Below are 12,151 nucleotides of genomic sequence, written 5' to 3'. Positions count from 1 at the left end.
TATTGGGCTAATAGTGTTTTATCATCATTAGACAATAACACATACAACATAGATCTTACAATTATTGTAAGATAACTTTGTCAAAAACAAATCGTGATCTAACAGAGAAAGTCTAAATATCAATGGATGAAATCATCACAATCTGCTACGTTTCTCTTGGGCCCGGATGTTATCAACTATTGGGCTAATAGTGTTTTAGCAGCAATATTAGACAATAATTACTAGGCTGGTGATAAACACACCTCCATTTTATATAAATACACCTCCTTTTTTTTTTAAATATATGAAATCCCTAAATTACCCTTGTTTGTATCTCTTCTCTTTTTTTTCCTCCCTGCACCTCTTTTTTTTTTCTTCCTCCGCACGCACACCTCTCTTCTTCCTCCTCCTCCGCGCACCTCTCTTTTTCTTCCTCCTCTGCACGCACACCTCTCTTCTTGTTTCTCCTCCTTGTTTCTCCTCCGCACGCGCACCTCCCTTCTTGTTTCCGCACCTCCCTTCTTCTCTTCTTCGTCACTTTCTTCTCTAAACCATTAGAACTTGTTTTCTGCAGTTTGCTTCTCGTTGTCCTTGCTTCTCTCTGTCATGCTTAGAATTCGTTTGTTTCCTCGTAGATAGTCCATACTTTTATGGTGGAATTACAAAAGGTAGCTGAGGATCTGCCAGATGTAACAATATAAATGAATTCACAACAACAATTAAGGAGTACTTGATTGCTGAAGATCTGTCAGATGTACTGCTCGTAACCTGGCCACAAATGTTACCCTTTTCTTTACCACCTTGTTTCAGTTTTTAGATAAGCCTGCAATGTGTTTCATCAACCTAAACCTTGTTTCTCCATTCTGTATGTTTTCCCAGGTCGATATCACCAAAACTGGTATTACAAACTTTACAGGCCCTGAAAGACCATTTGATGTTGAGGTTTTTGATTCAACAAGTGACTATACTAAATTGATGAAAAGACTTTTTTACAACTTTATCTTACGCTCTGCATTTATGCAAAGAAGTTTTACGCAAGAGGATTTATTTATATCATGTCATGATGCCAATTGACCTGCAAAACTGGAGAACATTGAAGGAAGAAAATGTTTAAATTGGTCAAACTGCAAAAGTGTTTTAATAGATTTTCCTGCCTTTTCCATCTGGAGTATTCAGTTTAGAGTCGCATATGAGGCAGTTCTTCTTACTACAAGCAATCTTGATTTTAATAGATAATCAAATGTTATATGTTCACTAGTGCTTCCACTGATTGAATCCTTTCTTACTCCATGATTGAAATTTCGCAGGTCAATTTTGATTTTGAATCTATGAGGAAACAGCTGTCATCTCCTAAATTCACATTCTAGTATATTCTAGTCTACGAGGAGGTGCGCGGAGGAGAAAGAAGAAGAGAGGTGCGCGTGTGGAGGAAAAACAAGAAGAGAGGTGCGTGCGGAGGAGAAAGAAAAAGAGAGGTGAGCGGAGGAGGAGAAAGAAGAGAGGTGTGGGTGCGGAGGAAAAAAAAGAAGAGAGGTGCATGAAGGGAAAAGAAGAAGATAGGTGCAAATAAGGGTAATTTAAGAATTTCATATATTTTTAAAAAAAAAGGGGTGTATTTATATAAGAATGGAGGTGTGTTTATCACCGGTCTAATTACTATTATTGTAAGATAACTTTTTCAAAAACAAATCGTTATCTAACATAAAATCTAAATATCAATGGATGAAATCATCACAACTTGCTACGTTTCTCTTGGGCCTGGATGTTATCAACTATTGGGCTAATAGTGTTTAATAATAACACATATAACAAATATTACAATTATCATTACTAGAAAAATATCATTTTCTTACGAATTTTTTCTGAAAAAAATATTCATAAAAACTTTTTTCGAATTTTTTTGCAATAATAATTTTACAAAAATTTTTTAAGAATTTATTTGCAAAAAATAATTTACAGATATTTCTTAAAAATTTGTTTTATGAAAAATAATCTACAAGAAATTTTTACAAATTTTGCTACAATTTTAATGATCATAAAAAAATTTCATGGTAAGAATTAGCAGAAAATATTGTAAGAATTTTATTTTATTTCATGCAAATTTTCTTGCAAAAATAAATTCGCAAGTAATGTTTACTAAATGGTAAAAAAAATTGCATGTAACTTTTCTTGCAGATTTTCCTGCCAATTTTAATCCGTAGGAAAAATTAAAAAAAATATTTAAATTTATAAGTTTAATATTTTAAAAAAATTTCAAGTCCCACGTCAATTGAAAATAAAACAATTAAAAAGTATATAAGTTAGGGCAACACTTACCTTACAAGTTGATTTGTATGGTTGAGTGTTAAGCTTATAATTTATAATCTTAGAATTTAAAAAATTATGTATCACATGTTGGAGGCGTGGATGCAAAATTTCTTGCGAAAAAATTTGCAGGAAACTTTCCTACGAATTTTTTTTTGCAAGAAACTTTTCCTGCAAATTTTTTTCACAAGAAATTTTGTAGGAAAATTTCTTACGAATTTTAAAATTTGTAAAAAGATATTATCCACGAAGGTATTACCTGCATATAAAATTTCACAGAAAAATTTGTAGAAACAACGTTTCCTGCGAATTTTTATGAAAAATTTGCAGGAAAAATCGTATGTAATAAAAGAAATTCTAGTAGTGTATTATAAGATAACTTTGTCAAAAACAAATTTTTTCTTACTTTTTCTAAATTGGATGATATTGGTATGTGTTTAAATTATCTGTGAATAAAAATTATTTCAATATTTATAATTAATATATTTATAATTAAATACTATTGTATACAATTATAAAAATAATTTTTATTTAGATATATTAAGTAAAAAGTAATCTTAATTCATTTATGATGTCTAAAATAATCACTTTCATAATAACATTATTATAAATGAAAAATATAAGTAAGCAAAGATATTATGTAATATACTAATATGTGTGTGTGTTTAGTTAATTGTTGATTAAGATCTCTTTTTTTCGCAATAAATTTGTAAAATGAAATATTTTAATATAATTTAATATTTATTTTTTAAATATCACTTTAATTTAAAGTTTCATTTTATTTTTCATTATCTTAATTTTCCCTATATTTAAAAAAAAAATATTTAATCATATTGGAATTTTTGTTTAAGTATTTAGTTTATGTTTAATTAAATAAAGGAGCATAAAAATCGTTTCAAATATTTTAAAAAAATTTCGTATGCTACCTGAACTTCAAATTGAAGAAAAATTAAATTGTAGGCGAGTTGTTATTTTATTTTCTTAAGTTAAATCTATATGTAGATAGATTAGTATATACAAACACACACACACAAAAAAAAAAAAAAAAAAAAAAAAAAAAAAAAAAAAAAGCCATACGAGAAGAACATTGTACACAAAAAGTATATTAAATTGTGAATTATTATATATTTTATTATAATTTTATAGTATTTTTTTATTGTTCAATGTTTTGAATTACTCTTGCTTGCAAATATCTGGTTGCGTTAATTAAATTAAACATTTCACACAAAAACACATAAAGCACTTATGACTTTTTAAGAAGCTGAAATTATATATATATATATATATATATATATATATATATATATATTAATAAAATAGGTATAAATTAATAAATGTTTTATATACATATGAAATGCACGTGTTCTAAATCTAAGTATAAATTATTTCTTTTTTCAACCCAACTTAAACATGATTATTTTCTATATAAAATACTTATAGAGTTATAGTTTATATGTAAAAAAAAATAAAAAAAATCTAGCATAAATATATAGATAAGTAATATAATAGGAAAAATATCCTGTTACATGTGAATTAAAGGTTGACCAATGAATTACATGTGAAGAATTAAAATTAAATTTTACTTAATAAGTAACTGTATTTATCTTATAATATCTTGACCACGTTTATTTTATAATATGAATTAACTATTTAATGTCTTTGACAAATTATTTAAACATATTACTAATTAGGTGATTAAATGTCAGTTTTTCTTCTTCTTTTTTTTCAATTTAGATCGAGATGTCTCCAAACCGTGAGTCCTGAACCCATTGCATATATACTTAACATTATAATAATAATAATAATAATAATAATAATAATAATAATAATAATAATAAAAAGAGGAATAAAATGACTGAGAATAATATTGCAGTACTAGTGTTTAACAAAATTCTGTAGACATTTCATGATCCAATGAGTTTCATTCCATTCCTTTACCAAGTAACGTTTTCTCCTCATGGCTTTGTGCCATGTTCTTCTCCTCTTTTTCCTTCGCTCTTTACTTTTATTTTATCATTTTCTAACCTTTCTGTTAACCATTTGGCATACGTTCTATGAGTTCTTTATTATACCAGTCATTTGAATAAACCCCAATATATACCAGTCATTTGAAGCCACCTCACTTAACGTTCCCCTTAAAGGCTGAAGTAGTTTTTTATTTAATTAACTGTCAGTCAAATATATATATATATATATATATATATATATATATATATATATATATATATATATATATTTAACTGGGTTTTTAATGCATCCAATATTTCCTGTATTTTTTACTTGTTGCGTATACAGTTTCTGTTTGCACAAAGGTTTAAGCCATCTCTCCCAAACGTTCAACTTAAATATAAGGAGTCAAAGCTTAAGAAATATTAAAACAATATGACATAGAACTGAGTTTTTAATCCATTCAAATTTTCGTATATTATTTATATTGGTTGCATTTACAATTTCAGTTCAGAGAAAGACTTTTGAGAATGTTTAAATTTGTAACCCCCATAAACTTTTTAACATTATTTTTAATAGTTCTCTTAATAAAATTTATAAAAATAAGGGTTTTTAATGTGTATAAATTAATACATTTTATTGTAAAATTCGTAACGAATATATATATATATATATATATATATATATATATATACGATAATAATATATGTTATTCAATCATAAATAATCATTATATATAGAACAAGTTTATTGATTTTTATAACAATTATCTTATAAAGTTGATAACAATGATGATTTATGTTCAGTTGATGTATAAAAATTAATACATTCTTATTAATTAAATTCATTTTATGATATTTAAATTTATTACACTTAATAAAAAGTAGTATTTTGATATGTGTATTTCAAATGTTAAATATTTTTTTTATAACATAACATAACTATATATATATATATATATATATATAGATATATAGATATATAGATATAGATATAGATATAGATATAGATGGGAAGAGACGAGAGGAGGAGATCCACTTATTTCCAGAGTAAGTATATCTAGATATACACTATTTAATAACTCATATTTTAAATCAAATTTCAATTATTCACTAGTGCAAAAAAGGGTATTTACGTCTCCCAATTTACGTCGCAAACCACAAACACCGACGTTGTAAAAACGCGGTGGCAGTTTCGTAAATAAGTGGAGACTAATTTACGTCGGACCTCTCGTAGACCGACGTAAATTAGGTAATTTACGTCGGGTACCTCTATTCCGACGTAAATTTACGTCGGTTCCCTTTAGTCCGATGTAAATTTACGTCGGTCCCACCCACGTCCGACGTAAATTTACGTCAGAGTCCACCAAGGCCGACGTAAATTTACGTCGGCGAAGCCTTATTCGACGTAATAGTTCTCCTATATTGCCCCCAAAGTCCCATTTTCATTCCCGCGCTCACAGTTTATACGAAATCCTCTGAATTACTTGAGTCTCCCACTGCGTTTACGGCTACATTCAACGTATCCAAGTTTGTAAGTGTCAGCACGTTGGTCGTTTGAGGTTAGTTTGTTGTCCCCGTAATTTATTTGTTTTTTTTTTGCTATTTGTTCCTCTGGAACGGCCCGTTCTGCAAGGAGAACGGGCCGTTCTCCTTGCAGAACGGGCCGTTCTCCTTGTAGAACGGATCGTTCTCCTTGCAGAACGGGCCGTTCTCCTTGCAGAACGGGCCGTGCTCCTTGCAGAACGGGCCGTTCTGCAAGCAGTACGGGTCGTTCTGCATGGAGAACGGCCCGTTCTGCTGGAATTTTTTTTGTTGTAATTTGTTGATCTGGAACGTCCAGTTCTAGTTTCAGTACGGGCCGTTCCAGATGCATTAAAGAAGAGACTTTTTTAGGCATTGACATTTAGTTTACCATCGATTTTTTAGGGTTGTAGTTTAGGTTAAAAAAATTATGAATAACTGAGTCAATAGTTAATTTGTGTTAATATATAGATAATGAATCGAAGTTGGATGAATGCAAGTCGCATTAGTCAAGAGTACAGAAATGGAGTTGAAGAGTTCTTACAATTTGCAAGAGAAAATGGGAAACCCATCAAAGGGGCATATTATTGTCCATGTGTTCGATGTTTGAATCAGATACGTCAAGAAGTTGGAGAAATACGTGATCACCTGTTTATATATGGTATTGTGAAGAGTTATACAGTATGGACATGGCACGGAGAAATATTAGACATTCCAACAGTGTCAACAACTGAAAATTTTGAAGGGATGAACGATAACTTAGAAGAGATGATACGTGATGTTGGTGAAGAAAATTTTGAAAGAGCACATGTGTATGATACCTTAAAGTCTGATTTTGAGCAACCATTATACCCAGGATGCAGTATGTTTACAAGATTATCAGCAACTTTAAAATTGTTTAGTTTAAAAGCAAGAAATGGTTGGACTGATAAAAGTTTCACAGAATTGTTGGAGTTATTGAAGGAGATGCTTCCAGAAGATAACACGTTACCTAATCGCAACTATGAGGCAAAAAAGATACTATGTCCAATGGGTTTGGAGTATAAGAAGATACACGCGTGCCCTAATGATTGCATATTATATACAAATGATTTTGCTACACTGAAAGTGTGTCCCACATGTGGATTGTCGCGGTTCAAAAAGAAAACTGATGGAAGTAATGGTGAGGAAGAAATAGAGGGTCCCCCTGCTAAGGTCTTATGGTATTTGCCAATAATACCTAGGTTTAAAAGATTGTTTGCCATTAAAGAAGATGCAAAAAACCTCACATGGCATGAAAATGGTAGAAAATGTGACAACTTTCTTCGACATCCAGCTGATTCTCCGCAATGGAAGAGGATTGATGAAACATTTCCAGAATTTGGTGCAGAGTCAAGAAACTTGAGAATTGGTTTAGCTACAGATGACATGAATCCTTATGGGAACTTAAGTAGTAAACACAGTTCATGGCCAGTTTTGTTGGTCATTTATAATTTGCCTCCTTGGCTATGCATGAAGAGAAAATATATTATGTTGTCTATGATGATATCAGGTCCCCGACAACCAGGAAATGACATAGATGTGTATCTTAGTCCATTGATTGATGACTTGAAAATGTTATGGGACACAGGAGTGGAGGTGTTTGATGCATATCGTGAAGAAAAATTTACCATGCGTGCAATGTTATTTTGCACAATAAATGATTTTCCAGCATATGGTAACCTGAGTGGGTATAGTGTGAAGGGTCATTATGCATGTCCTATATGTGAAGAAAACACAAGTTATACCCAATTGAAACATGGGCAAAAGACTGCGTACACTAGGCATCGTAAGTTTCTTGTTCGTAGTCATCCATACCGTAGATTGAAGAAAGCATTCAATGGAAATCAGAACCAATAGGAATTCCCAAGACTCGACATGATGGGAAACAATTTGGTAAGGGTAGTCGAAGTTTAAATATTAGAACTGTGAGTCGAACAGAAGTTGACCAAGCACATTTGTACATATTGAACAACACTGATGAAGTAATTCCTTACATATCAGAACACATAGATGAAATCAAGATAGCACACCCTCGGATGACTGAGAAATGGGTATTGAATGAACATAACAAGAGTTTTTTAGCTTGGTTTAAGAAAAAGGTTTATGGTGAGGTTAATGCTTCTGATACACTTTTGAGACTCGCGCGTGGGCCTAACAATGATGTCATTACATTTAGTGGGTATGACATTAACAAATATTGTTTCTATACAAAAACAGAAGATGACAAAAGTAGAGTACAAAATAGTGGGGTTACAATTCAGGCTGAGGCTGTGCACTTTGCTAGTTCAAAAGATAAAAATCTCATTACAGCATCCATGAGTTATTTCGGAGTCATAGAAGACATATGGGAAATTGATTATGTTACGTTTAGAGTGTCTGTGTTCAAGTGTAAATGGGTTGATGGCAATACAGGTGTGCGGACAGATGATTTAGGGTTTACTTTGGTTGATTTGAATAAGGTCGGCTATAAGGATGAACCTTTTATTATGGCATATCAAGCAAGACAAATTTTTTATGTAAAGGATCCATGTAATGAGAAATGGTCAGTGGTCCTCGAAGGAAGAACCATGCATGGAACTCACGAAGATGAGTCTCTAGATATGCATGAGACACCGTCTTTTTCAAGCAGATCATTTGGTCCTATTGCGGACAATGAAGTGGACGAAATACATGCTATTCGAAGTGATCATGCTGAAGGAATATGGGAAAACATTCCAACCTAATAGGTTTCTGTTTATGTATTATTTGTTTTTTTATTAGTTATTTTGTTGCTATATTGTTATTATCTTTTTTACTTTATTTGTCTATTCAATTAATTTATTGTTTTAATAATGACAGTTTAATTTTTTCAGGATTATGGAGGATTCTAGGTCTGGCAGTGGAAGGAGGGAAGGTAGATCTGTCACTCGATTGTCTGGGTTGACAGCTGGGCGCATTGCCAAGGAGAGGACACCGGTTGAGGTGGATCCTCGTTCTGGCAAGGCATCAGGCCCAAATGCTGCCAAGTTTAAGAGCTATTTGGGAGTCCTAGCTCGACGACATGTTTCTATTATCATTCCATCATGGGATGACGTTCAGGAGGTTGACAAGAACCTCATGTGGCAGGATATTCAGGTATATACTTTCACATCCTTTCAATATTATATAACTTAAATACATTATTTATTATTTGTTGTTATTTTCATAGCAAAATTTTGACATTCCCAACACTGAGGGCATGAGGAGGAAGATGTTATCTGCCCTTGCCAGCAGGTGGAGAGATTTCAAGACTTTCTTGACACGGGAGTATGTATTTGGAGAGCGCCAAAATGAGACTCCCTATCTAAAGTACCAGATCACTGATGAGGAGTGGATGCAATTTTGTGCCACTCGATTGGACCCTTCGTGGCAGGTTAGTTATTGATAACTTTTACATTGACACAAATACTTAAGGTATATTTTAATTTATCTCATTTTTTTTTTGTATTATTGCAGGCTAAAAGAATAGCTGCCCAAGAACGACAAGCCAAGAATGATGCACCCCATCTATTATCAAGAGGGGGATATGAAAGAAAAAAAAAGCAAATGAAGAAGGCTAGGGCACAGGCAGCAGGGGTTGAGGATGCTGACCGTGTGGAGTCACCTCCCCGCCATGAGATGTGGATAGCAGCCCGGACAAAACCAGATGGGCAAATGACTTCTGAGTCTGCAAGGGTCGTTGCTAATAAAATAGTAAGTAAAAATATACAAATTAAGACTCTTCATTTCAACTCATTTAATTCATAAGATTTTTTAATCTTCCTTATTGTTGCAGGAGGATTTAGTTGAGCAGAGCACCCAGGGCTCATTTGTTTCCGATGGTCGGAATGATATCCTCACAACGGCCATAGGAAAGCCAGAGCACGGAGGTCGTGTGCGTGGTGTTGGTGGTTCTTGGAGCCACCGAGATTTCTTTGGTGGCCGATCATCGAGGAGCACTGTCGACTCTTGCAGTCAAGAGGTTATACAGAAATTGGAGCAGAGATTGGAGATGCAGTTTGAAGAGAAACTGAAGAATATTGAAAAACAGTTTGAAGAGAAGTTTGAACTTTTGGCTCGTTCTCAGCAACAGACTGCAGTTGCTCATGATGGTGTTCGAGTCAGCACTAAAGGGAGTTGTGCTGCTCCAAATTTCTCAGGGGAACATGCTCACACTGATGTACCAAACCAGTGCGAGTTATATGTTGAGGATGACCCCCCACGGTTAGTGGCTATTGGCCGAGTATTTGAGGGTGGCTCAACCATCCATGGTGTCCCTCTACAGCCAGACTGGACATGGGTTGTGGTTGACCAAGTTCAAGATGCTGCTGCTCCAGTGCCTTTGCCCAATACAGAGGTTTAACTAGTGGGGCAGGCAACCGGCACATTCTTAGCTTGGCCAAAATGTTTGGTCATGCCGCTTTCAGCACGGGCAAAGGTAATTATATTATTGCTCTTTTAGATTCTTATAATTCTATTATTGTTTAACTAATTTTGATTATTTCTTTAGGATTTTATCGATCGTGGTAAGGAGGTCATGAGAGAACCTTATGTTCATGATGCTAATATCGCAGAAGCTGAGGATGATCCCATATCTAAGCTTCTAATCAAATTACCACGATTAAAGAAGCAACCAATTCAATTGCAGTGGGACATTAGAGTTTTTGGAGTTGATAGCTCTGATGTTCCACTATACATATCTCTGCCTGATGCATTAGAGATTGTTGGGGGAAACTCCATGTTAAATATATCTGTCATACAGTTGTGGGCCATGTAAGTCATATTTTCTTTTATGAGTCTAAATTTACAATAATTACATTTAACTTATAATAATTATTTGTGTTAGGTACATGGACAAATTGAGTGTGGAGCAAGCACAAGCAGAAGTATATGGATTTATTGAGCCTCAATCCATCCAAAAATCAGGAAACACTCAGGTCCAGATCCAACAATATATGCAAACATGGATGAGTGACTCAAGAAGACATATATACATGGCTCCATACATTGACGGGTTAGTTTTTTAATTGATTTTTTAATCATGGTAATTTTTTAACTAATTTGTTTGTCATACAATGTAGGTCTCATTGGCAGTTAATGGTAATCATTCCTAAGGAATATACCGTGGTGTGGTTTTGTTCACTTCATCGAAAACCAAGCCAGGAAATTAAAAGCCAATTACATGGGTAACTAAATTTTTTCATTATGTTTTAACACTGTAATTATATATATTGGCTAACATTTATTTTTATTTCAATTAATTAGAATCGTGTCTGGAGCTAATATATTAAGTGGAAGAGCCAGATCATCAAAGTCATTGCATTTCATATACCCTAAGGTTAGCAAATTAATTCATACAGTCAATAATATTTAAATTTATTGACTTTGGAATTAATAGTTATTTGTTTCTCATTTTAGTGTAATAAGCAACAAGACTCGTTTGAATGTGGCTATTACATCATGTATTGGATGAAAGCCATAGTTTCTGCGGGTATTATTGATTCTTGGGCGCAGGTAATTCATATCAAAATTTATTTAACTATATTTACCTTTAGAATAATTAACATTGCATATTAATGACACTTAAATTACCCTTTCAGGTCTTTCAAGATCCATCTCCATTGCTCGAAGATGAGATGCTCAAGATAAGAGAACAATGGGCAACTTTTTTTCTAAGTTTAGTTAGTTAGATATTGTTTATAGTTTGATAGTTAGTTATTTAGATAGCATTGACAAACATGTTTTATAGCTTTTTTAGGATAATAGGATTTACATTGTCATAATTTATGTTTTTTAAGATTTATATATTATTTTCTTTTTGTCATTCAATTTTGAAATACAATTTGAATTTCTATTCTGGACTGCCTGGTTTAGATTTGGTATTCTGGATTATATTTATATGCAGGTGTTGGGTATATCAATTTACAAACGTTTTTAAAAAAAAAACTGCCACAATTTACGTCGGACATGGCGTTGTCCGACGTAAATTTACGTCGGGCCTTGCAATGACCGACGTAAATTTACGTCGGACAAGGCCACGTCCGACGTAAATTTGTGGCATGATTTTGCCCCTTTTTACGTCGGTCTGCAAAATTTCCCGACGTAAATTTACGTCGTCTTCCAGTGGCGACGTAAATTTACGACTCCCGTATTAACGTCGAACCCTTTTCCGACGTAAAAGGGTCAAAATACACGACGTAAAACACCCTTTGTGTACTAGTGATTCAACCGTTGAATTAAAATTTTTTAATGCATATATCAAATTTGAAAATTTCAAAAGAAAAATAAGTTATTTGTTACTCCATTTTACTAATTCAAATTAATGCATAAAATATTTTTATGGTTATTTGTCAATTTGAATTAATGAAACAATTAAATTT

At 32.7% G+C, this 12,151-nt stretch overlaps 1 protein-coding gene across 1 annotated transcript; it reads left to right on the top strand.

The window, feature by feature from the left end:
- Positions 1-629: 629 nt before the first annotated feature.
- Positions 630-11,326, top strand: LOC145954647 (uncharacterized). The gene is made up of 8 exons (XM_083069333.1): positions 630-668; positions 859-921; positions 9,249-9,485; positions 9,568-10,128; positions 10,282-10,544; positions 10,618-10,785; positions 10,853-10,957; positions 11,037-11,326. Exons 1-8 carry the CDS (start codon positions 630-632, stop codon positions 11,143-11,145), a joined length of 1,545 nt encoding a protein of 514 aa, XP_082925459.1. The 3' UTR covers positions 11,146-11,326.
- Positions 11,327-12,151: the final 825 nt, after the last annotated feature.

Source organism: Cajanus cajan, chromosome 2 (assembly GCF_000230855.2).
Source record: "Cajanus cajan strain Asha chromosome 2, NIPB_CcT2T_4, whole genome shotgun sequence".
NCBI classification, from domain to species: domain Eukaryota; kingdom Viridiplantae; phylum Streptophyta; class Magnoliopsida; order Fabales; family Fabaceae; genus Cajanus; species Cajanus cajan.
Note: the sequence above shows the minus strand (reverse complement) of the source record. Positions and strands in the feature narration are given on the sequence as shown.

Bases quoted from the DNA above. Each gene is read 5' to 3' on its own strand.
- LOC145954647 (XM_083069333.1), top strand. From the start codon at position 630: ATGGTGGAATTACAAAAGGTAGCTGAGGATCTGCCAGAT. The intron at 922-9,248 runs GTTTTTGATTCA...GTATTATTGCAG, and splicing joins AAAGACCATTTGATGTTGAG to GCTAAAAGAATAGCTGCCCA. The intron at 10,786-10,852 runs GTTAGTTTTTTA...CATACAATGTAG, and splicing joins ATGGCTCCATACATTGACGG to GTCTCATTGGCAGTTAATGG.